This window comes from Colletotrichum truncatum (genome assembly GCF_014235925.2).
Source record: "Colletotrichum truncatum strain CMES1059 chromosome Unknown Contig_0003, whole genome shotgun sequence".
Lineage (NCBI taxonomy): Eukaryota > Fungi > Ascomycota > Sordariomycetes > Glomerellales > Glomerellaceae > Colletotrichum > Colletotrichum truncatum.
This window is the reverse complement of record NW_027222400.1, coordinates 4,431,621-4,456,849: the sequence shown is the minus strand read 5'-3', so window position 1 is coordinate 4,456,849 and position 25,229 is coordinate 4,431,621. Positions and strand designations below refer to the sequence as shown.

Genomic DNA, 25,229 nt, shown 5'->3' with positions numbered 1-25,229 from the left:
AGGCCAGCATTACTGTTCCCCCTCAATTCCCAGCGAAAGGTTGCAGAAAAGACGGCCACAGCAAGATAGTTTGTGTGTTCAATGCGCGGAATTACCTAATGTTTGTCCATGTTTCTTAGCAAAGGTATCTGCTGGGTTAGCCAGTTACGATCGGTTCAAAAGGGACACGAGTAGCATGTCTGAATTAATTTTCTTTTTTAAAGTAAAATCATGGCTTCATTTTGGTCCCACAGCTTGACGCCGCATTCTAGATGTTGACACAATGTATCCTCCCAAATAGGCATTCATCTCACTCGCTATTCACATATCCTATACCGGTCTCTTTACAACATAGGCTTCAAGTCCTCAGCCACCGTGAACGGCGCCTCAGTCTTGCTCTTGATTTCGTCCACTGTAACACCGTCCGCAATTTCGATCAGGGTCAGGCCGTGAGCAAAGTCAACGTCGAATACACCCTGTAGACCATTCGTTAGTCCTAAAGCAGCAAATCTGGAATTATTCCATGGGGGGAGGGGATACTTACCAGTTCGGTAATAATTCTAGAGACACAGGCGCGACCAGTCAGAGGGAAAGCGCATTGTTTGACAATCTTGGGGTTGCCCTTCTTGTCTGTGTGCTCCATGGTCACAACAACCTTGGTTGCACTAGGGTTGCTGACAAGGTCCATGGCACCACCAAAGCCCTTGACCTTACCCGGCAGCATCCAGTTGGCGAGATCACCGGTCGCACTGACCTGCATAGCACCCAGGATGGTCAGGTTAATACGGCCACTGCGGATCATACCGAAACTCTCCTCGCTACCGAAGACGGCGGCACCGGGCTTGAGGGTGACGGTCTCCTTGCCAGCGTTAATGAGGTCAGCGTCCTCCTCACCCTTGCGGGGGTACGGGCCGAGACCCAAGATGCCATTCTCGGACTGCAACTGAACTTCAACTTCGGGGCCAACGAAGCCGGGAGCAAGCATGGGCATACCGATACCCAGATTGGCGTACATGCCGTTCTTAAACTCCTTGGCCGCACGTCTGACGATGAGCTCACGCTTGGCAGCTGTATCACCGGTTCCGAGCGCCTTCTTGGCATCGGGGTCGCTCTCGTCCTTAGTCCAGGTGTACTTCTCAATGTTCTTTTCGCTTGTGCTCTGGATGACACGCTTGACGTAAATGCCGGGCAGGTGGACGGCCTCTGGGGAGATCTCACCAGGCTCGACAATGTGCTCTGCCTCGACAATGGTCATTTTGGCGTTTCGGCCCATGGCGCCGTTGAAGTTGTTGGCAGCCAAACGGAACTGGCAGTTTCCAAGTTTGTCGGCCTTGTAGGCCTTGACGAAAGCGTAGTCACCAGCAATACTCTCCTCGAGCAGGTAAGACTTGCCATTGAAGACCTTGACATCCTTAGGGTAGGAGAATTGGTCCGGAGAGCCATCTGGCTTGTTTCTCAGGGGAAGCTCACCGGTCTGAACGACGGTTCCGAAAGCTGCGGGGGTATAGAAGGCCGGAATGCCCTTGCCGCCAGCGGCACAACGTTCAGCCAGGGTGCCCTGAGGGGTGAGCTCGAGCTCAACCTCACCAGTCAGGTACATCTTCTCAAAGGTCTTGTTCTCGCCGATATAGCTAGCAATCATCTTCTTGATTTGCTTTGTCTTCAACAGCTTGCCAAGACCAGAGGCGTCGGTACCGGCGTTGTTAGATACGGCTGTGATGCCGGTAATCTCTGGCTTCTTCAGAACCTCATCAATTAGGGTATCGGGCACGCCACAGAGGCCAAAGCCGCCGCAGAGCAGCGTGGAGTTGGGCTTCATGTCTTTGAGAGCCTCGGTCGCTGAGGGATAGACTTTGTTGATCTCCGGTCTCCGTGCTGTCGCAGAAAATGCGCGAGCAAGTATGGCAGTGTGCTGTTAGGGAAGGATAGTCAGTATGAGCGGAAGCTCATGGCCCAGGTTTCATGATTCAGTTCGACCTACGTTGGAGCCATGACGGGCGTAGGCCCTCAATGAGCGTGCGCAGAGAGCTGCTGAAGGCATCGCGAAGAATGTGGCCTGGTTAGTCCCGGAATTACGAAGTACGAGGCGGGAGTGCGCGTTGAAAGTGGAGGGGCCGGAGCACTTCTTTTACGAGGTATGACGGCAGCAGAGAAACATCAACAAAGCCAGCAGGTAAGCCGGAAAACGATTGCAGAGGAGGGAGAAAGCACTTCTTCTCAAGGGCTTCCGCGAGGGACTACGGGTCAATTTATTACAACTGCCTGCCCTTAGCTTCCAAGGCCGTGGGTTGCCGCACGTCGCTGCGGCAATCCTGGGGTCGGGGGTGTTTGCTGCTCCGCTCCTTCGGGATTGAGCTCGGCAAGAGGCTTGGGCTTGAGAGCTGACCAGAGAACTCTCGGCATCCCTACCTTGGAGTGCCTTTCAGCGGTTCTCCCCCTCAAGTTCCGCGACTCGGAAAGTGGCGGGGCTAAACGTTTTGGCGCCTGTGCCAAATTGGGGAAGCGTCTGGCTCCAACTGGCCCCTGAAATCGCCCCGTCCAAACCCCGCAAAGGTAATTCTGCTTCAGGCGGTGGGATGCAGCCTTGATCCTAGACTGCCTTAGGTCTGGTTTATCACTGTTGCTGTCTTTGTCTACCCGCCATTACAGGGTTGGAAAGGCTCCTATTATTTTACAGCGAACCGTATGGCTCGGCAAGCGGCGCCGTTTGCCGAAGACTCTGCCGAAAACAGGGTACTCTGCGAGTCCGCTCCGATAATTAAATCGCGATGCTGTTCAATCACAATAAGTATACGCACAGGCAAAGCGATACCGGCGGTCGTCTCTGGGCATATCTGGGCGTGGTTTGGAGCTTTGTCGGCTCTTAAATGTATCATCTTACGTATATACCCTGCATACCTTGGTTCCGGTGCGCATTCCGGCTCCAGTATTCGAGCTGCTAGCTGCCATCCGGTGCTGTGGAGATTTTCCGAAGCGTTCCGCTTGTCGAGGCAATCGCAGCTTGAAATGTTCAGCGCTGTTGTCGTAGCAAGACATGTGCGAGCTACCATGACAAGCCGCGAATTGCTAATAGGATTCTTTGTCGTGATGCAGAGCAATGGTCCAGTTGATTGTTTATCCCAATCAACACGGATGTAGGATACAGTCGTTCGAATTCAATCCTCGTAGCCAGGTGAATTGGCCAATTCAGTTGCAAACATTGGCGTCAAAAGTGGGACCAGACATGACCAAGTGTCTTATCGGTCGGTCGGTCAGGGATAAATTTTCTCCCACCTCTTATCGGTGCCCCACGGTTCAAAAAATTTCCCAGTATCGCGGCCTGGCGCAGACGAGTGCGAGATTGTCGTGCTGCTGCTTGAATTCTGAGCTGTGCGCATGTCAGCGACAAATTGAACAGTCCCCTTGTACAAATTTACCTGGATCTTGCATCAAGAAGTCCAAAATGGAACAGAGCCCTAAAAGACGCAAAGTCTCTCATCTGGGCGGCTCCAGAAGTTCTGTTCATATTGCGACGGCAAGCCCTTTTGTCCTACAGACCGACGAACTTCTGAAGGAAGTCAAGGTTGACTACACAAAGGCCTTGGACGGTGCGGACAGCCTTCTGCATAAGCTGAAGACCCTGATTGACGGTATTGAGTCTCATGGTCCTGTTCCGGTGCGTTGAACCCTTATTTCCTGCGGCGCGACTCAGATGTTGACATCTACTAGATCAACGAAGCCACGCGCAAGTTCCAAAAAACACATCGCATCAAGATTCCCTACCCCGATCCGAGGCCCGCCGATGATGCGCCATACAAGCTGTCTTACGAAAAGCCCTCGGCCTACAATGTCGTTGGCAGCTATGTTTCGAAGAGCATGGTCAAGGCCCAAACTGACAAGGGTATAGACATGGTCGTCCAAATGCCCGCTTCGCTCTTCCAAGAAAAAGATCACCAAAACATGCGGTACTTCTACCGGAGAGCGTACTACATTGCTAACATCGCGGCCAATCTGCGCAAAGGATTGGGTACGTCTGCTGAGCTGGAGTTTGAATACCTGAACGGAAACGCCCTTTTGCCCATTCTCTCTATCAAAGCTACCAAGGCTCCTGAAAAGGATAGCGAAGGGAAGAAGCAACCTCATGGAGGTTACGTGGTTCGAATCATTCCGTGTGCGCCGGAGGGCGTTTTCCCCAAGACGAAATTGCACCCAGCTGCAAACAGCAACCGAAACGGATCGCCGGAGAATGCAAAAGACGTGAGCGCTGCTACACCCTTTTACAACTCGACTCTCAAAGCTGAAGATACATTCATAACTTATCTTCGTCTCCTCACGCGGGCTAAGACAGAATGCTCTGCCTTCACAGATGCATGCATACTGGGAAGAATTTGGCTCCAGCAGCGAGGTTTGGGCAGTTCCCTGGCTCGAGGTGGTTTTGGCCACTTTGAATGGGCAGTCATGATGGCACTCTTGTTACAAACAGGCGGGCGGAATGGCCAGCCGGCTCTGTCTTCGGCGTTAAGCAGTACAGAGTTATTCAAGGCCACCGTACAGTTCCTCGCCTCTACCGAGTTCTCGAAGCGCCCTTTTGTATTTGGAACCTACAAGCTGGGAAGCGATGTCATTCGTGAGAGCGGACCCGTCATGTTTGACCCCGACCGTGAGCTCAACATTTTGTACAAGATGAGCCCTTGGTCTGCGAGCATGCTCCACTTCCATGCTTGCACAACCATGGAATTGCTCAACGATCCTTTAGCCAGTCAGTTTGAACCGACCTTCATTACTAAAGCCGACATGCCTCTACAGCTGTTCGACGCCATTTTTGAGATTCGCAACGTCGACAGTCACTCAAAGAGCAACAGCCTAGACCGACGTGGGGCTGTGTGGGACCTTAGCTTCAAGGCGAACACAGTGCTTAAGAAGGCTCTCAAGGATAGGTCGCAATTAATACATTTCCAAAGTCAAGACCCGGCACCATGGGCTGTCTCCGAAAACCAACCTCGAAATCTTGCGAACATTCAGGTTGGCATTATCTTCGACCCCGCGAATATGGGTCGGCTAATGGAGTATGGTCCCTCGGCTGAGCTCGAGAAGGAGGCAGCTAAATTCCGCAAGTTCTGGGGTGACAAGGCTGAGTTGCGACGCTTTCAAGACGGCAGCATTCTCGAATGTGTGCAGTGGACGAATAAGACCGCGGCAGGTATTTGCGAAGAGATCGTTCGATACACACTTCAGCGTCATTTGAGTCTGGGCCCTGGGGATCTCCGATTCCATGACGCTGAACTTCCCTCGTCTTTGGATATCTCACCTCTCGATAAGGACGCTTTTGAGGCAGCTAGAAAAGCTTTTCGGACTCTGGAGTCGGATATTCGTGGCCTTGAAGACATGCCACTTTCAGTTAGGCAATTGTCGCCTGTTGTCCCTGAACTTCGATCCTCATCAATCACACCGCCGTTCACCGCTTCCCAGAAAACCCCTCCGCCTATGGATGTTAACTTGTACTTTGAGGCGTCCAGTAAATGGCCAGAGAACCTCGTCGCGATACAGAAAACGAAGATTGAGTTTTTGCTTGACATCGACAGAAGACTAAAGGCTGTCAACGACAATATCACAACTAGCTTGGGCCGTGAAAACGCAGTGCGAGACATTGACAACCTCGCATACCTAGATATTATCTACGAAACTGGTGCTGCTTTCCGACTGAGAATTTTCGCCGAGTTGGAAGAGACGCTTCTGGACAGACAAGCTAAGAACAAGACTCTTGAGCCGCAAATCAGAGCAGAGGCTGAGGAAGCTCTCTTCGACCTCAACTGGCGGTACAAGCATCTGCCTCTGCATACGCAGACAATCACGACTTATTGCACCCGTTTCTCAATGCTGTCCACCACAATCCGACTCGTCAAACACTGGTTCAACGCCCATAAACTCACCGGTCATATGAGCGAGGAACTCATCGAACTCCTCGTCCTGCATGTTTTCCTCCAACCGTATCCTTGGAAGACACCTTCCAGCGCCATGTCTGGCTTCTTGCGGACCATTCTTTTCCTTTCCAGGTGGGACTGGCGTGACGAACCTATTGTCGTCGACTCGTCGGACGACATGTCTGCTGATGATCGTTCCGTTGTTCAAAAACACCTTGAGGCCTGGCGTGCCCGTGACCCCAACATGAACCACGCTGTGCTATTTGTCGCCACTCCCCACGACCATACTGGGTTAGCTTACACCCGTCACAGCCCTTCCAAGTTGATAGCAACCCGAATGACGCGCCTCACAAAGGCGGCAAGCAAGCTCGTCAGAGAACAAGGGATTGCCCTCGATGTCGCGCTACTTTTTGAGCCGTCACTCGAAGATTATGACGTCCTTATCCACTTGTCGACCTCCGCTCTTAAACGCGTTGTGCGTGATGCAGCATCTGAGGCAGGTACACGCCATTCGCTCTTCAAGAACCTCGATGAGCGTACTGGCAAAGTGCCCCTGCCATTGAGCAGACTTCCGGCTCCGGTTTTGTTGCAAGAATTGGAAACGGCTTATGAAGATACGCTTATTTTCTTCCATGGCGTGCCTGAAGATACCGTCATCGGCGCCATATGGCAGCCTAAGTTGCGTAAACAGAATTTCCGCGTTGGTTTGCCTTACAACTTCCGCCAGGCGGGAGAGGATGATAGTGATGTAGTAGAGGTAAACAAACCGGCTGTCTTGCTAGAGATCGCAAGAATCGGGGGTGATCTGATCAAGAGGATCGAAGAGATATCATAGTTGGAAGAATGAAATTCGAAAGGAGTGTTTTTGAAGTTCACTTAACGAGCTGAAGAAACGATACAACGCTAGTGGTGTTAGAGCTACTATTAATCATAGATTATGCCGCTCAAGCACGGCGATAAATAGCAAACCTGGTTACTTAAGAAAATGTCTTTGGTCATGCTGATTACTGCCCTATTCAACCTGGTCCCCCTAACGAAACGCCATGCCATGATTTAAAATGCCTATCCACACCAATACGCACATATACACAAACATCCCATCTCCACTCATGAATCCAGTCCACGTGCTATTTGACGTGAATTTCGAGCTCGTCCAGTCATCTAATACTGCAACATCTTCTGGTCCTTGCCGCTGTCCGCAACCTGCTGCGTGGAAAAGGCGCAGAACTTGTCTTTGATAGCAACCACCTCATACGTGCCTTCCTGACTTGCGCGGATGATCTTACTACTCTCGTACGAGACATCGTGTCGAGTTTCGAGCACTACACTCTTCTGACCTTTCTTGGCGTTGGAACTTCGTGTATATGTAAACTCAAACGGCGGTGTGCCCCAGAACTCGAATAAAATCTCAACCTCATTGCCCTCGTGAATATCTACGCGAGTCTGCCGGCCTCTACTAATCTTGACAGCTGGTAGGGGGTGGATTTTCTTGGTGATGTCGACAGAAGCGCGACATTCGGATGCCTTGTCGGAGATGGAAGTGATAATAAAGTCACCAGGAGATTCAGCAATACGGCGGAAGTTGGTTGTGCCAGACTTGGCTTTGCGCTGGTGACCCTGGAAATCGTACCAGATTTCAAAGGGGGGAGTTCCAGAAAGCGTGTAGGCGATGCGTTCGCCGACACAGTAGTCTCCTCGACTTTCTAGGGGATATATCGCCGGGGCATCGTAAAGATGCACTTGTACAGAAGGCGCATTGGTCTCGTATTTGTTTTGGCATCCTCGAGCGTCCCTAACTTCGCGAATGCGGACGTGTTGAACACCAAGCCGCAAATGCTGCCTGGGGATATGAATACCATACGAGTTAGATTGGACAGATGAAATCCTGTAGGTTTCGGGAACTGTGCCGCTGTGGTGCTTTATCTCAATTTCAACGTAGAATGGGGCAACGCCACTGAGTGTAATCGGAATGATGTCCTCGCTGTCTTGTTCCGTCTTGCAGTACTTGAATGACTGACCGGGTTTGACAAAGACAGCAGATGGTTTGGCATTGACCCTTTGGTTCAGGGTCAATGGATGGGAATTTCTATCGCTGTTGTAGAGATTATCTGCCAGCGCAGAGAATTTGTATGTATAGTCTCCAGGCTTGGAAGTATCCATACGTATAGGCGCCTTGTTAAGAGCTGTGTCGAATTCTTTTCGAGTATTCGAGGCAGAAGAACCAGAACCTGAACCCTGGAACGACTTGTATTGAAGATCGTACTCAACGTGGTAAGGGGCGGAACCTGAACACTACATTAGCTATATTTGAAATGTGGGTAGCCTGAATACTTTACCCTTAAGATTGACCTCAAATGAATCAATGTCGCCTTCGCAAACGTCACGCTTTACGTAGACAGCGGCCTCCGAGGTTATACTATCGCTTTGCACCAGGGTGATTTCTGGGCGTGGATACCAGTCGATCTCAAATCGTGATGCCTGGGGATCCACGGTTCCAGGACACTGCTTATCTGATACATCGATGATTTCGTAGACACCACGGGCCTTGACGGAAAGGACATCGTTACCACTGGTCGCTCTTTTCTCAAGAATGACATCGCTTCTATCGATGTTGCGGTATGATACCGTCCATGGCCCAACACCCTGAAGACGTAGTGGCAAATCAACCTTGGTGTTCTCGACTGACATGATACTCCGCTTATTCTCAACCAGTCCGAAGGCCGCCCGAGGTCGTTGCCGTCTAACAGAGATCTTAAGCTCATCCTTCAGGAATGTCCGGCAGCCAGACTTGTCTTGAACGCTATTGAGCGCGAGAGTGTACTCGCCACCTTTGGCAAGGGGTTTCGTCTTGATCTTGAAATTAGAATCCTCGATACCCGTGACGCGTTCCGATTTGCGCTTGCCGTCGTGGACTATCTCCCATTCCAGCGAGAAGGGAGCATCGCCCCGAAGCGAAACATCAACCTCCACTTGCTCCTCAAGGCAGGCACTCATGGATCCCGTAGGATGTTGAATAACTGCAGAAGCAGCGGGCTTGACATCTGTTTCCAGCACCATACTAGGTCCACTTAGGGGCTGTTCCTTGTAGATACTGTCATCAATTTGCTTGAAAATGTACTTGTGATGACCAGCTGCCGTGGGACGAAGCTCAATTTGCTGTCTCAGACCATCAACATCAACTCGTTCTCTTCTGACCATGCCGTTTTGGTCGACAACATCGTATCGGACCTTGAATGGTGGAGTCCCGATAAGATCTAGGTCCACCCGAAGTCCAACTGAGTTGCCGGCACATTTGTCGGGTATTTCCTCTGCGCGAAGCGACAGCTGGGGTTCCAGAGGATTCAGAAGGAGACAAGAAGATGGCTCTTGAACCTCTCCTTCGCATGACCCACTGGTAATAGTTTTCAGCGTATAAAGGCCCGGCTCCCTAACAGATGGTTTGTCGTGAGAGTTCTTGGCAGAATAGGAGCCTACAGAGACCTTATCGCCATGATCGCCACCGTTTGTCAGGCTGTCAATAGGTGAGAATTCCCACGTCAGAGTGTGCGAGGTATCTTCGGGGGCTCTCTCCGGTATCGAGAAGCTAACTGGCAGCTTTGCCGCGTTGTTCTTCGCCACCTTGATTGGGTTTCTTAGGTCGCAGCCTCGCATCTGAGCCCTTGGTCGCTGTTTGACCAAAAAGGTACGAACTAGGTGCTTAGGTCGCGGTCGTAAATCTGTCTCCTCAGAAGATTGGGAGTACTTCTGGACATTGCCGAATCCATCTTGGACCTCGTCAACAGCATATTGCCATTCTCCTGCCGAATCCAATGTTTCGTTGAGTCGCACTGCCACTGCTTGGGGTTTCACCCAAGTTGTGTCATCGTCATTGGCAAGAGTTAATTGCGAGGAAGGCGAACCAAGCAAAGGTGAGTTGTAATCTTCCGGCTGCAAGCTTTGAAAGTGAAAGCTGCGATCATTGCCATTGATCTTTCGACTGTATTGAATCTTCAATGGCGGTGTTCCAACGACATCGATGAACAGATCAGACAAATCCCGAATACATCGGCCAGCGTTTTCGGGGGTCCGAAAGCTTGCCTTCGGGCATGGCACAACGTAGGTATCTTTGGTGGTACGCTGAACCTCAAGTTTATACTCATCCAAAACCTTGCCGAGGCGGTAGACGCCGGTTTTCTTGACCGGGTATTCAATGGCATGAGCGACAGGCTTGGAATCCACCATTTGGTCCTTAATCTGCTTCGCAATCTTCCGAACCTCTCGACTGGACAGCTTGATTATCTCCTCTTGGTTAGTATCGAGATCTATGCGAATTAGTTCCATTTCGGCAGGAACGGTTGCATTAAACTGAATGGGTAACCGGATCGTGTCACGATTCTCGCCAATGCAGAAAGGAGTTTGCTCGAAATTGAGCACTGCAGATCTAGGCCATGTTAGCGCTAAAAACGGCAGTTAAGGGTGAAAGGGTTCTCACCCTTCAGGTAAGATATTAATGATCTGTCTTCCCATAATCAGAGAGTGATTATGCAGAATACTCGAGACCTTGACGGTATGCTCCGAAACTGCTACCTCCCGATCATAAAATACCTTCATGAAGCCTACTAGCCATGGCTGCAGTGGAAGCTATACCGGAGTTAGCCTGGACACGCTCGAGGATTGAGACTAGACCTGTAGGCTTGGGACCTAGGAGACGTACAGGAATGTTGAACATGAGCATGAAGTTGAAGAAGGCATGGAAGAGAAAAATGGCCATGACCACAGGTTGTGAAAGCTCCAACCAGGGTATTCTCATCTCGGGCAGCCCAAAGAGGAATCCAAAATCAATGAAGACCCATTTCAGGAAGAGCCAAGCCGAGGTATCGTTGTCCTCAACTAGTTTGATCCAATCGTAGAACCTCCATGCCAACAGACCAATGTATATTGCACATGCGTAGAAGCGTTGTTGTGGAGCATCGAGAATTGTCAATGGAATGACTGGTTCCGTCGGGGGGACACCTCGGGTGGAATTTTCAGGAGCTAATGGAAGAGACGACGTGCGCATGGACTGTTGTGAAGAGACCGACGAGTTTGGGTCGGGATCATGTCGTCGAGATCTGCCTGGTGCTGCGGTCGCTGGTGTTTGTGGGAAACCACCAGTCCGCTGTCTCGGAGTTGCGCTCATCGCATGCCGTATTTAGGAACTCCTCATATGATCATGCGTTGAAGTTTCGTGTAAGTATGGTAAAGAAGCCTTGCGACTAGGTTGAGGGAGGCCGAGAGGAGTCGAAACCGTTGGCCTGGCGTTGCAAGCTATTTCTGACGTCGTGAAGCTGGAGAGCCTGGCAGCAAAGCCCCAAAGCTTCAAAATTTCCTGTGAATGCTCGTCACGTCCGAACGCGCCTGGCAACAACACCCACTTGTTACGACAAATGTGCCCTTATTGGTCCGATATCAAATATATGGGGCTGTCCAGTAATACTAACAGGGTGGGAACTAGCAGAGGGGCAGGAGAGCCTGTGCCAACAAGCTACCTGTTTTAGGGCGCTAGCCATTTCAAGCCAAATTTATCCAGATGTGTTCTTCTGAAAGCAACAGGCTGGCATCGCTTTCACTGTTTATTCCACAATTGCTTGCCCAATGCATTACATCTAGCACCCGCTCTGCTGTTTCAAAAGTTGCCTTAACGCAGCACCAGTGCTAACCAAAGTAATTTGAATAACTTGGAAGGAAATCACCCCCAAGACGCTTCGTACACGGTTGACGATTGAGGCGAGAGCATTAGGACAGTGGTGGCTGGAATGGTCTCGCACCATTAAGCGTCCTAAAGCTGATGAGCTCCAGGTATGTCTGTATCAGACTGCAACATACTCATTGTCTTCCAAAGTTCGTTCTTATGTACCAATATCACCGTTTCTATTTCGAGCTCCTCTACTTCGTATGTAAGATCAATAACGAGCCGACATGGTCAATTACTACCGTCACGGCTCATTCCTCGCTGGTAGCAATTTCGTGTTGGAACCAAATCTTTATCTGCCATAGCCTTGCGTCACTTTTCTTTCAACCACGTCTTTCAGTCAAAGACAAATCTTCATGCAGCGAATCCAGCGGCAAAATCTTGATTGTTCCTAAGCTCTGCCGATTATCTTTCTTCATAAATTGCCCTGAGCTCCTTTTCATCTTACACCTGCCACTTGAGAAGATTTCATCCCTTACCCTCGAACCTCGAACTGGCGACTACCTTTAAATTTTACATTTCTCTCGTTGCATCTCCAAGCGTGAATTCGTACGCTTCACCCGCCTACTCGTTTTTCTATCCTCGTGTTTCTGCAACACAATCCTTGTGAGGATCTGTCTTAGGCATACCTGAAAGCATGATGTTATCAACGTCATGTCGCAACAAGAGCCAACGACAACTGCGAAGTCGCAAAGTAGCAGGGAGTGTGATCGCAACACAATATACAACGCAGCCCACATCTGATGAAACAGTAAATACAGAAGCCGAAAGCGATCGTCACGCCCTTGAGATTAGTCCAGAGGTTGATGTCAGCTCTGCTATAGCCAACAGCCACGCCGTTACAGCACGAGGCGCTCGCAGCAGAAAAAACAAGGAGTCACCCACTGAGACAGTGGGTGAAGCTGCTATGAACAACACCCGGCGTAACCCTAAGCGCAAGGCAACTGAGGCTGATGCCACTATGACGAGCATCACCGCCAGCAAGGAAGCCAAACAACCGAATGTTCTTCTGCGAGAAGCCTTGGAGCCGATTAGCAAAGATGAGCTTCGGGATTGGGAAGGATGGTGTGAGGTGGAGTCAGAACCGGTATGTATTGTTCTTTCGAAAGCGTTGTGCGTGTCTGAAGTATGAACAAAAGGCCTTCTTTAACGCCATGCTCGGAGAGATGGGCGTACGTGATGTGAAAGTTCAGGAAGTTTTCTCCGTTGATGAAGATTACGTCGCAACTCTTCCCCAGCCTGTTTACGGTTTCATCTTCCTCTACCAGTACTTCGCCGAGGATTATGAGGACAACGAAGCCGTCGAGGGCCGCGATCTTTGGTTTGCCAACCAGGTTTGTACCCAGATCTTCCCCTCTGCTATATTATGATATTGACTATATTAAAAGACGACAGATAACGCGTGTGCTACCGTCGCCTTGACGAACATCCTGATGAACAGCACTGAAGTCGAACTTGGTCCAAAACTTCAAGAATTTAAAGCTGCGACCAATGATCTCAGCACCCCACTCCGTGGCCATGCTCTAGGCTCTAATCATTTTATTCGCTCCGTCCATAATGCATTCACTCGTAGAATGGATCATCTGAATGCAGATCTTGCTCTGGAAAATGAAGCAGCCGAGTCAAAGAAGAAGAAAAGACGTGGCCCATCCAAGGCTAGGAGATCAAAGAAGCAGAAAGTCGACTCCGAGTCAGGATACCATTTCATTGCCTACGTACCAGCTAATGGCTCGGTATGGGAGCTTGATGGTTTAAAAACTCGACCAGTCTGTCTCGGCCCTCTGAAAGATGGCACCCACTGGACAAACCTTGTTCGCCCTGATATCCAGGCACGCATGCTTCAGTTTGAAGAGAGCGCTCTTTCATTCAACCTTCTTGCGCTTTGCAATAGTCCTCTCACTATCATCGCCAAAAGTCTTGCTAGAACCATTCGTTCCTTCGAGCTTTTGAACGACCGTACAAAAGGCATTGAAGAATGGAAGGCGCTGGTTGCTGGTAATGAGCAGCCCTTGAAAAGTGACGAACAGGAGCGCCTTGCTGCATTCCGCATTGGGAACGCAGATCTAAAAGAAGCGGAGATAGACCCGACTTTTGAGAAAAAAGTTACAAACTCCTCCATGGATATGATGGAACTTTTCGAACTTCACATCAGCCTGGTAACAGAACAGAAGTCGCTGATGAGCGACTACAACGCCGAGGTCGCTTTCATGAATGAAGACGAAGATCGCGTACAGGGACGAAAGAAAGACCACACGCCGGCTGTCCACTGTTGGGTACAGAAGCTTGCGGACCATGGCGTTCTTGCCGACTGGGCCGCGAATTCGTAAAAGGTGCTTGCGGTGGCTTGTCAGGATTTGAGACTAGTGAATAGTTGAGAGGAGTGTGCTCCAGAAGAAGCACATATTGATCGAATGGCAGAGACGCAACCCCGTTCATCCAAAGTAGGGAGGTAACCAAAAGCCCTGTTCTGTATTTCGAAAGCACAGGCAACGAGGAACACTAAAAATAAATAAAGAATTTCATGCAGCCCACGGCATAAGTCAGAACTCCATCGTCTGAATCCCAAGCATCAACCTCTTAAAGAGGTGTGTACACCATCTCTTCGTTTGACGGGATGAATCTGCAGGTTTCTCGATCAAACCGCTTAAAAAAAAGACCAGTATCTGAAAAGATTGCCGCTGATGCTTCGTGAGGATCTCGAATCAACTCAAGGCTTGAGGCTTTTACAAGTGAAAATGTTCCCTGCATGTTTGGAGGCGTCCTGATTTGTTATTAGCCCTAAAGAGCACATATAGAGCGATATGGAGTTGAGACTACTCACAATAGCCTGTAATAGAGGATGGACCCCGAAGCTGGCACTTCTCCGTCAATAACCACTGCAACAAATCCGTACCTGCCATGTCGGACGACGTCTCCAATCTTGTATTCCATGCCATTTTGCGCTTCTCGAAGAACAGGTTGTTGCTCGTCTGCCCGCCGTATGAGCCGGAGTATGTATTCGGGATTTGGGGCCGCCAGAAATACATCTCCGTGTGGTTGGGGGCGCGTGATGTATATCTTTTCCACCAACCAAGCGTCATCGAATCGGAGTGAATTGAATCGAAGTGCGAAATGCGATGTAACGTCAACAAACGCTCCTGGATCGAGCAGTGTAGTTGCCCAAGCTGCAGCATAAACTGACAACTCCATATTCTGAAGAGCCGTTCCGGTTCTTAATCCGGCCAGTCTCTCGATCGAAACATCTTGAGAATTCAAGATGAGGTTTGTATGACGAATATTGTGTGCGAGCCGCCCAATCATGGTTGAGACTGCTGCTGGTGCCATCGTTTCAACATCTAAGCTGCGCCATCCTACTTGGGATATGAAATGACGAAGAGTTTCTTTGCTGAATTCTTCGTCGCCTCCGTACGGGTCCAAATACATCCTCTCAATGGGTTTGTGGGCATCAGTTACCATAGATCCATCAAGCTTTATAGTTTCGGTTGCAAAGACCATGACGAGCACATGCCCTGGCAGAGCGCAGCAGTGGGCGTTCAGCCCAATTCTTTCTCCAATGCAACAGAATATTGCGGCAGATACCATGGGCAGCGATTGGTGAGTTTCATCGCGCAATGCATATCCGATAAGACAGTTCCTGAGATTACGATAGTTGGTTTCTGGGTTGCTCATACCGGTCAGGTTTTTGGACCTGAGCCATCTGTTTAAAGCAAGGGCCTTATCTCGGATGGACAAGCTGTCAAAACCTGGATTATCGTTGATGAAGCCAGCTGCTAACCCGTCAAGCGTATTTGAAACCTGCAATTTGTTAGTAGGAACAGTACACGTTGAATAACGAGAGTTTTACGTCGTCTATGTCACCAACGTCATCTTGGATAACGAACATATCAAAGGCGGCTAGAGCGCGCTCTAATCTACGCGGTGTAATTTTCAGGGCCTGGTTTGATCTTCGTGCTTCCTCTGCTTCCGAACTACGGAGGTCGTCCCAAATGTGAATGGCGATACCCCGCCGAATGCTGGCGAGAATCGCGTTGCTGAAATACCTAAGCAAGAAGCCGATTAGACGCATACCAACATTTGCTTGACTGAATCCTATCTCTTACCTCCTAGATAGTACGTCATCCACCGTCTCGGAGGTTTGAGCTTGGGTCAACAAAAAGTCTTTGGCATCAAGCCCAAGCAAGCATATTTCTTCAAACTTCTTAACACGGCCATGCTTGGTAGCCAATATGCCGCTGAACAGGTTGGAAACCTTCGTGTTCCGTCGCTTCCTAGAAAGGAAAAGGCGTTTCCAGAGGACTTCTGACACGGGCTTCTGTAATTGTTCGCCGAATCTATGATCAGGGTGCCAGAACTTGAAGGACTGTAAGCAGTAGTACCGCCACAGGATGGGTTCGTTGGCAAGATGATGTAAGCGTCTTGATAGCGGATGAAAAGAAAGCAGGTTGTCTTCAGGTGAGATGTAGTAGAGTATTTGGAGAAGAATCTCGTCAGGAACCTGATCGAGTGAAAGCATGGCGCCAAAAGCCTTGAGTCAGCACTGTCAAGGTGCGAAAAGCAATGTCGGTACCGATGTCCACAGTCGATGTGGCGGGGTTTCAAGCCTTATACTGCCGCGCTTTAATGCAAGGGATGGAAAATCGTAGCTTCAAGGCCGTGATTTGGATATTGGTGAGTTAGATACCAAGTGACTTATCTTGAAAGTGTGTGCAGCTGCGGCTCAAGGTGTCAACATGAGTTAAGAAAAAAAAAAAGAAAAAGATGACTTAATGCACCGCTCCCGGTTGAGTGGTTGCATCACAAATTCAATTCTCCTTCCCACTTCAAGTGTCTCAAGCTGTGGCGGCATGCTCAGAGTCCCCAGGGCACTCGACGTTTGTCACCAAAAAGTGGAGACAAATGCCCAGGAATACTAAGCTGCGGGGAGAGCCAAGTTTCCAGCAGTATCATTGGGTAACCCATAGCCCCGATTGATTGGTTCAGTGGTCTACGGCACCTTCCTCAACCCCCACCAGGCTATTCCAAAAGAGGATTTCGAGTAAACAACGCGCTCTAGGATGTGGCCGCGCATCCTGGGTCCTTGGGTTGCATCACGAATTCCACTTTCAACATCGCGACTGTCTGGATCGTGAACTATCACAACCGAATTTTTGCTCTTGTTGCTCGATAACTTTTGCCTTGCTTGCTTTGCACCACCACCAATATCCACACACGCATCCAGCACATCCTGTCATGACAATAACCACCAGAAACCAGTTTTAACCTTCGCACCAATTCACCTTCTGTTGGTCGAACACTTCCGAGATGGTTCAACCGGGCATCGACGGCCTCGACACGCCGCGAACAAACATTGGCGACGCGACATATCTTAGCAGACAACCCGATTTTGATATATCACAAGAGGCCTCTTTCCAATCACCAGCAAAAGACAACAACTTGCTTCACCAGTTGCGCAATGGTCGTTCTGGTGGCATCAAGATTCGCACACCACGCGGCCGCGCACCGTTTATGGACCGGAAGAATCTGCCTGCAGGTCTTGGAGGGGCAGAGTTCACCCCAATGCTGAAGTCTGCCACGAGAAATAATGCGCGCCGTGGATTTGGCAAGGAGAATGGCGCTGTTCTGAATACTCCCGCACTTAACAAGGGTGTCGAGGAAATGACGCCTATTCCGAACATCGATACGTCCATGTACCATTCCCGCTCCTTCGTCGACCGCACCCCTCTTCCAGAGGTTGACAGTACAAGCACCGCGTCAACACCGCTGGTAGTGTTGCCACGACGAGGCGACGGCAAGGGCCCATTGCAGGACGGAAACCAGCTGTCGCTCCGAGAACAGGAGAGCGTAATCGATAAGATCGAAAAAGAGAATTTTGGCCTAAAGTTGAAGATTCATTTCCTCGAGGAGGCTCTGCGGAAAGCCGGCCCTGGGTTCAGTGAGGCAGCATTGAAGGAAAACACGGAGCTCAAAGTCGATAAGGTGACAATGCAGAGGGAGCTTCACAAATACAAAAAGCACCTTACATCAGCAGAAAAGGACCTCGAGAGCTACCGACAACAAATGATGGAGCTTCAGGAGAGGGCTAAGAAGAAGTACGCCGACCAAAAGCAGCTCGCTGAAATTGAACGCTTGCAACAAGCTTTAGAAGACAGAGAGGCCGATATTGAGGACATGCAGCGCCAACTTGACCAAGATCAGAGAGATCAAGGCCAGGTGGACAAGCTACAGGACGAAGTAGGCGACCTTGAAGCGGAACTCCGTGAAAAGGATCGTGTCATTGGCGACCGCGAAGACGAAATTGACGACCTTAAAAGCAAGCTGGAGGAGATGGAGGACAAGATGAAGGATTCTCAACGACGCATGATCGAGCTAGAGCAGAAAGCGCAATCTACTGACGACTTGGAGGAAGCAAGAGACACCATTGACGACCTGGAAACTAACGCCCGCCGTTTAGAGGAGCAGGTCGAGGACATGAAAGACAAGCTCAATCAGGCTATCGCGGACAAAGAACAGGCCAAGACCGACTTGGAGGAGCTTCAAGAAGAACTGGCAAACAAATCTGTCATGACCAAGGGGCTCTCCCGTCAGAAAGAAGAAAAGCTCCTGCGGTTACAAACAGAGCTTGAGGAGGCAGATACAAGGTTCGCCAATCTGGAGAAGCAGCTTTCCCAAGTTGTCAAAGAGAACGACAGTCTCAAAGCAGCCGCCAAAGAAAGTTATCGTGAACGCGAAGCTGCCAGTAGAGACTTTCAATTGCAATTAGAGGCGGTCGAAAAACAACTGTCTGCTGTGGCTAAGGAAAAGAACGACCTGAGATATGCCGCACAAGAGGGCCTTCAGGAGCGGGAGCTTTCTGATCGAGAGCGTCAGTCGCTCTTGAAACAGGTGGAGGACCTCCGGGGTGAATTGCAGTCCCGTTTGGACGAGAAGAACATCTTACAAACCCGGCACGACGCCTTGACGAATGAGTCTACCTCTCTTCAACGCGACGTAGAACGCCTTCAGAGCACTGTTGATCAACTGGAAGAGTCCCTTGCCCAGGAAAGGGACCACGCTTTGGAGATTGAGCGTGATATACGCGGTCAGTACAGGGGAGAAATCGACAGGCTTAATGATGAAATATCAGATCTTCAAGCCGAAATTCGCGAGAAAGACAACCTTTACGATAACGACAGTGAAAAATGGGAGACGGACCGGCACACCTTGGAGTCAGAATGGAAGCGAGCAGAGGAAAAGGCAGCCGGGTTAGAACGGACGATTGAGAAGCTACGTGAAGCGGAGGGCAACCTTTCGTCCAAAGAAATAAAGTTACAGGAAGCTCTCGAGAGTGAGGTCCAGCGCCATAAGGATGAAGAAGCATCGCTCAATCGCCAAGTCGAGGACCTTCGGCAAAACCTTGAAGCTCGGCAAGCCATGCTCACCAACTTGCGTAATGAACTCTCACAAGTTCAAGATGAGCTTCGTCAAACTCAGCTAGACTACCAAGCGCAGACAGAGAAAGTTGAGGCACTGGAGGATGAAGTCGAGGTTCTACAAACAACCCTTGACGAAGAATCCGAGCATTCTCGGGAAGAGTTAGAAGCAGCCAAGAAAGAATGCGATGACTTGAAACAGCAGCTTAACGAGCTTCGTCGCTCAGCAGATGTGGCATACGGCTCAGCATCGGCCTCTCAAGAAACCGCTAGCAAGTCAAACCTGACTATTGATCGGCTTCGAGCGCAGCTTGATGAGGCAACATCTCTCGTGTCTAAACTTAACCGAGAGAAAGATTTCCTTCAGGACCAGCTTCAACAAAAAATTTCAGAGTCGACTGTGCAATCAAATAAAGTATCACGGGAAAAACAGGCGCTGCAGGATCAGCTTGCAAATTTGAACCTCGAGATGCACTCTTTGCGAAATTCTTTGGCTGAGGCAAAGGCAGAGCGAGATGAGGTAGAGAGCGAGATGAAACGTTTGCACCATAACGGAGAGGAAACCCTACGAATCGACCGGGAAAGACTAGACTTGAGAACAGCAAAGATCAAGCTCGACAATGAAGTTCGGAGACTCAAAGATGAGAACAAGGTCTTGATGGAGCAGATGCAGTTGGTGGAGAAATCTCTCGAAGATGAGATTGAAAAGGCTGCCGAAGAGGAGGATCGCCTCAACCAAGAAATCCGTCAGCTTCAAGCTAAGCTTCGAGAGGCGTCCTCGTCCGAGAACCATGAAACATCTGCCACCCGACGCACCATTCGGGAACTTGAGCGGCGTATAAAGGAATACGAAGACCAGATGGCGGCGACGCAGCAGCTTCCCTCCAACAGCGCCGGTGAAGGCAACAGCGAAGTGTCCATCATACGCCGCGACTTATCAGCTGCACGCCAGAAGGAGCGCGAATATCTTCAAAGGGAATCAGCACACAAAGACGTCGTGAAAGGCCTCAAGAGGCAAATCACAGAGCTCGAGCGGAAAGCTCATGATGCTGAGATGTCCCGATTGATAATGTCTCCCGCATCATCTAGCCCCTCCGCCAGGAAGTCTGAAGTTGCAGAATTGCGCCATCAACTTTCTTCGGCGCAGCAATCGATCCTCGAACTGAAGACCAAGACACGCGATGCCGAACGTAAAGCAACACAGGTTGAACGAGACTTCCAGACACAGCTTGAAGAGCTAGAGGACCAAAGGCTTTCGCTCGAGCAGGCGCTTGAAGATACTCAACGGGAATCTGAAGAAGCCGCGGCTCTGCACGAAAAAGCCCTTCGTCGGCTCAAGCAGAAGCTTGAGAGGGCAGAGCAAGATCGCCAGGTTGTGAGCAGTAGCCGTCGTGATATCGGCAACATGTCGTCCACTGAGCGGAAAGACCTTCAAAACATGTTACGGAGGACACAATCGGAGGCGGACGCGCTGGAGCACGATGTAATTCAGCAGCAGGGTACAATCGATGCTCTCATGGCCGCTGAAGGCTCCCTTCGCCGCAAACTGGAAAGAGCACGCAGTGAACGAGCAGCATATCGGGTGACTGCAGAGAAGCTACAGAAAGATATCCGGGACCTCAAGTCTCAGGCGGCATCCGAAACTAAAGATCCGCGCAATGTCCACTTCATTGATGAGAGAATGAGAGAGACGGATGAGGCACTTGAGACCGTCATTCGTGCTGCCGAGAATGCGGACGCGAAGCACACCAAGGAGCTCCGCGGGATGACTCTTCAAATGGAGTGGATGCAGGCGCGGTGGAAGCGGGAGGTCAGCTTGCGTGCGGACGCGGCATACGCAAAGAAGTTCTTGCAGCTAGAGCTCGATGTTGCAAATGCATGGTACGTGTCTTCAAAACAACTCTCACTTGTCGTATTAGTCCACTATACTAACATATCTCCAATAGCAACAAGGCTCAGCTGCGCGAACTGGAACAGATTCGCTGCGAGCTGCTCGGCAGCCGTCGACCCTTGCCTCCAACGTCCTCGGCGATCGCGAAGCAGGGTACCACCGGCGGTGCCGCGCCCGGTCGGCCGACGCTCAAGACGGTGGCGACAATGGCGCGTTTTATTGCCAGGATGCGCATATCTGCGCGCGACTGGGCTAAGCACGAAGCCACGCGCCGGAGACTGGCGGATTGCGTGGATGAGATGCGCAGGACTAAGAGACGGAAACAGCTCAAGGTGGTGTCGACGGATCACGTTGAAGCCTGAGAGCAGGTCGGTCTCGCCTAATCTGCCGATAGGCGTGGTGGAGGGGAGCAGAGGAGCTCCCGAAGAGATGGAAGTGGTTTCCCATTGGGCCAATTTGCAACCGAGCTGAGGATGCTGCAGCACAATCGCGCGCATCTCTCCACACATCCGCATTAGCATGGTGTTGGTCTCTTATTATTCTGTTTTTTATTCCTAGTGTGTATTGCGTTTTTCTGCATACCCCTGGCTTTGCAGCGGGAGGGAGCGAACGAAAGGGTATATAGGTCGCGACCCCCTTTCCCTATTTGATCATGATGCCCGTTTGAAGAAGGTATGGCTAGCTGAAAGGGGCAGGGAATGGTGGAAAAGGACATGATGGGCGACGCACCTCTGGATGATGATTGGCCTGCTGCCAGTAACTAGTACCTTCATGTTGTTTCTTTGGGCAAGGCTAGCAGAAACGGTTTCCTGTTGGTTGACTACTGGCTGGATGGGTTATGGAATGGGGAAAAATAGGAGTCTGGATTCCTGATCTTAATTTGTTTTTTTTTTTTCTTTTTTCCCTTTTCACTATTCCCTAGTACTAAGCCATTAGAGACATCAGATTGCATAGGACTTGGGCGCCTTAAACTTGCTCGTTCATCATGCGGGTCATTTTCACACATTGGTCGTTAAGCCAATTTGACACTTCCACATGTTCTTCAGCGTTGGCGGGTCTAGATTCCTCGGGATGTGTGACGATATCTAGGCTCACGAAGCCAATACTAAGATCTCATGTGCAATACTGGCAACCACTCGAACAATCACTTTGAATAGTCGGTTCCAACCTAGGATACTGTGCACGGTTTGTGTTGTATATCCATTTTGGTAAACCACCCAAACAAGGTATGCTGCATCCTTTATGAACTAGACCAAAACGCAGGAGCAGCAAGACTGCCGAACAGGTAAACCCTTCAAATATGCCCAAATCATTAGTTTTCGCCAGCTCAACCTTTCCCTTCCCAATATAATATCCGTGCCTACCTATCTCCATCAAATCTAGCCTGGTGATGGCCTTCCGGGCTGACAGAGGGAACAATGACATGTACAGGGCGGACCGGCCGTTATGTGGGGTATATTACATGACGAACAGGAGATTGGTGTCTATGTCGTGCGAAGTTAGTGATGTCGCCAGTGTCCTACTTGCCGATTCTACGTACTCAGGGGATGACTACACGATAGTTGTGGTTTCTGGGTGTAGCGAGTCGCAAGCTCATCTCGAATGCTGTTAAGAAGCTGGACATAACTCTGTTGGGGGTTCTTTTTCAAAGCGGTAATAAAGGCCCACGACATAGCGCCGGTAGCTTGAGCAGCAATTGTTGCATCGGCCCTGTTACTCAGGTCAGCCTCCTCGGTTCTGTCTATAATCTGGTAGTCAAAGAGGTGAGCAGCGTCGCGTGATCCCCCATGGCCACGCTTGCGGCGCGAATGAGGTACAACGTAACCCGTCGCCCTAGATACAAAGCAACAACCGCAAATGGGTTGCGCTTTGCTCTAGAGCGTACGAGAACAAGTATTGGCGACCTATTAAATCGGGTACATCATCGCTAACAAGAAATAGCCACCCAATCCCCGCCTCTCAAATGCCCGCGAGCACGCGCTTTTGATTCCCAAGCATTTTGTTGCTCTCTCACCAGGAGAAAGTTAATGCTCAGATCTGAATGGAATTTCCCTAATGCAACCACAAAAAGAAAATCGGGGTATCATAAGACAAAACAGAAAGGGTATGCATACGAAGTTTGGTCATCTTTGCTTCCAGAGAACATGATCACGTCAGCAGGCGATGTCTTAGTAGCCATCGCACGGTTGTGTGCATCCTCGCCTGTAGTGGCCTTTTTGAAGAATCCCATAATGTTGCTTGCAACACCGCCAAGGTCGCCTTGACTGTATGATGAAATAACACCAATGAGTCCTTGACCAGCTTCCTTGGCAAGATTGGGTTCTTTGAGAATGCCTTGGGTCGAATAGATGTAAGGCAAATCAAGGGCAGTGCCTGAATGACACGAGTCGAAGATGGCAGTGAGCCGTACACCAGCCTGTAGCGGCTTAACCATAATCCTGTGCATCTCGTCGTCTGTGATGTGGCCAGTTTGGCGGAAGTCTACCGGGTAGATAACCTCATCGTATCCGTCGTCCTCATCGCCATCAAGATCTTTGGTTTGACCACCATGTCCTGCGAACGTTAATTATCGGTCCTGATACATATGCATTCAGCTGAGGTACCTGAGTAATGGAAAAATAGAGAGTCGTTTGGCCTCGCGTCTTTCACTAGCCAGTGCATAGCCCTCAAAAGGTTCTGTTTCGTCGGCTGGCTCATGGGATTTTGCTGGTCATCTGTCAAGAGGACCATATCTTCTCTCTTGTATCCGAATCGTTCAACAAGGTATGCTGACATGTTTTTCACATCATTGATACAGCCGCGCAGCTGACCTCTCTGGCCAAAATAATTGATGCCAATTAGCAGAGCCTTTCTTCGGCCGGTACAATTGGAGTATTGGAAGTTATAGCCATTGGGAGCGCCGTGACCGAATCCCTGAGGCGCTGATGGCGGTGGCGGAGGAGCATTGTGGTTTCCATGGACGTAGGAGTTCGAGTTCACCGACGGCATTCCTGCATAAAGTAAGAGACCATGGTTAGATCAGAACTGATTTTTGGTTGGACTTACCAGGACGGTTAGTGTAATTAGGCTGCGGCGGGTGATAGCTGCCATATTGCTGTTGAGGAGGAGGCTAAGCAGCAGTTTAGTCGCGATGATTCATAACGAAATTGGTAAACAGATATACCTGGTTGTATCCGTAAGGTTGGGGTGAAGGCTGTTGGTAGCCGTATCCCGGACCCTGGGATGGGTATCCGCTGTAGCCTTGCTGCGGTGGACTTCGTAGAAACGTCAGCATCAAGCGCGCATGTTATCCAGAGAGGTTCGACCGTACGGATAGTAACCGCCTTGAGGAGCATATTGTTGTTGCGGTGGCGGTCCACCTTGATATCCTCCGTAGTGACCCGGGTATCCTGACATGCTTCCGTGGTGAGGGTATTGTTGTCGGACTCGGTGGGTTTAAGTTGGGTAGCCGGGCGCCTGGACGGCGTTGTCTGGGATATCGGTGTGTTTGACGGAGTAATCAAGGACAGGGAACTGCAGAGCGTCTAGCAGACCGGGGGATTGGTTTGTCTTATAGATGCGCGACAAGACTATCAAGTGAAGGTCCTCGGAGCGGGAGATGGTGAGGGGAAATCGAAGGTGTAAAGGTAAAAGTACTACTACGTGCGGAAAGTAGATGCGCGTGCTCGGGTATCGGAACTAGTCGAGTGACAACGGGTCCAAGTGTCAGCGGTTCGTGAGCGCGAAAACGGTTCAGGCAGTGTCAACGGGACGGCTTCATGGCAGAGCCAGCATGAGGACTAGCTAGGAAGACTACCTTAAAGCGGGAACTGGGGCATGCAGCAGGGGTGGTTCGGAGGGGGGTCTTACTAGCTGAATTTGATGGTGGTGAAATGCGGCTTGCAAGACGGATCGGGTTGAAGTTGTGTTCAGTCGAAGCAAATGTGCATAGGTTGTGGAAAAATAGGGTACAGTCAGTCGACGAGAGAAAAGGTGCGAGTTGGTGTGGGAGTAGGAAGGGGATGGCGGAGGAATGGTATGCAAAAGCAGTCTCGTAGACGAGGACGATGGAGTGGGCGGAGTATTCGGCAAGCTCAGAGGAATGTGGTACGTGCTGCCTACCAGTCTGAGGTTAGGAAAAGGTAGAGGCAGAGAGAGACACTTCGTAGAGGTGGTGTTGGTGGTGGTGGAGGGGTTTAGAGCTAAGACTAAATCAATTGTTTGGCGGGGGGTTTCCTGCTGACGTGCGAAAAACACAGGGCAGATCAGAATCCAGGGCCTGAAAAGTGGAGGTACACATTGGCAGGCCACTAACAAGGCTACGTAATGCTGGAGCAATCGTCGTAGGCGCCGAGGATGGC

General features: G+C 50.3%; 7 protein-coding genes across 7 annotated transcripts; 3 read left to right on the top strand and 4 right to left on the bottom strand.

The window, feature by feature from the left end:
• Window positions 1-323: 323 nt before the first annotated feature.
• CTRU02_206083 (succinyl-CoA:3-ketoacid-coenzyme A transferase subunit A) lies at window positions 324-2,020 on the bottom strand (the record flags this gene model as incomplete). Its single annotated transcript, XM_036728744.1, has 3 exons — window positions 324-455; window positions 524-1,891; window positions 1,961-2,020. The coding sequence occupies 3 exons, from the start codon at window positions 2,018-2,020 to the stop codon at window positions 324-326; spliced, it is 1,560 nt and encodes a 519-aa protein (XP_036579633.1).
• Window positions 2,021-3,421: 1,401 nt separating this feature from the next.
• Window positions 3,422-6,714, top strand: CTRU02_206082 (nrap protein; the record flags this gene model as incomplete). Its single annotated transcript, XM_036728746.1, has 2 exons — window positions 3,422-3,634; window positions 3,688-6,714. The coding sequence occupies 2 exons, from the start codon at window positions 3,422-3,424 to the stop codon at window positions 6,712-6,714; spliced, it is 3,240 nt and encodes a 1,079-aa protein (XP_036579634.1).
• A 326-nt stretch (window positions 6,715-7,040) lies between these two features.
• CTRU02_206081 (nucleoporin pom152) lies at window positions 7,041-11,037 on the bottom strand (the record flags this gene model as incomplete). The annotated part of the gene is made up of 4 exons (XM_036728745.1): window positions 7,041-8,164; window positions 8,216-10,299; window positions 10,351-10,499; window positions 10,573-11,037. 4 exons carry the CDS (start codon window positions 11,035-11,037, stop codon window positions 7,041-7,043), a joined length of 3,822 nt encoding a protein of 1,273 aa, XP_036579635.1.
• A 1,189-nt stretch (window positions 11,038-12,226) lies between these two features.
• CTRU02_206080 (ubiquitin carboxyl-terminal hydrolase) lies at window positions 12,227-13,916 on the top strand (the record flags this gene model as incomplete). Its single annotated transcript, XM_036728747.1, has 3 exons — window positions 12,227-12,676; window positions 12,729-12,923; window positions 12,978-13,916. The coding sequence occupies 3 exons, from the start codon at window positions 12,227-12,229 to the stop codon at window positions 13,914-13,916; spliced, it is 1,584 nt and encodes a 527-aa protein (XP_036579636.1).
• Window positions 13,917-14,166: 250 nt separating this feature from the next.
• Window positions 14,167-16,102, bottom strand: CTRU02_206079 (F-box domain-containing protein; the record flags this gene model as incomplete). Its single annotated transcript, XM_036728748.1, has 4 exons — window positions 14,167-14,350; window positions 14,411-15,384; window positions 15,434-15,629; window positions 15,690-16,102. 4 exons carry the CDS (start codon window positions 16,100-16,102, stop codon window positions 14,167-14,169), a joined length of 1,767 nt encoding a protein of 588 aa, XP_036579637.1.
• Window positions 16,103-16,890: 788 nt separating this feature from the next.
• Window positions 16,891-21,251, top strand: CTRU02_206078 (spindle-pole body protein; the record flags this gene model as incomplete). The annotated part of the gene is made up of 2 exons (XM_036728749.1): window positions 16,891-20,879; window positions 20,945-21,251. The coding sequence occupies 2 exons, from the start codon at window positions 16,891-16,893 to the stop codon at window positions 21,249-21,251; spliced, it is 4,296 nt and encodes a 1,431-aa protein (XP_036579638.1).
• A 1,096-nt stretch (window positions 21,252-22,347) lies between these two features.
• On the bottom strand, window positions 22,348-24,285 carry CTRU02_206077 (caspase domain-containing protein; the record flags this gene model as incomplete). Its single annotated transcript, XM_070204662.1, has 7 exons — window positions 22,348-22,373; window positions 22,430-22,599; window positions 23,004-23,442; window positions 23,493-23,879; window positions 23,935-23,998; window positions 24,053-24,143; window positions 24,200-24,285. The coding sequence occupies 7 exons, from the start codon at window positions 24,283-24,285 to the stop codon at window positions 22,348-22,350; spliced, it is 1,263 nt and encodes a 420-aa protein (XP_070061766.1).
• Between the last annotated feature and the right edge of the window lie 944 nt (window positions 24,286-25,229).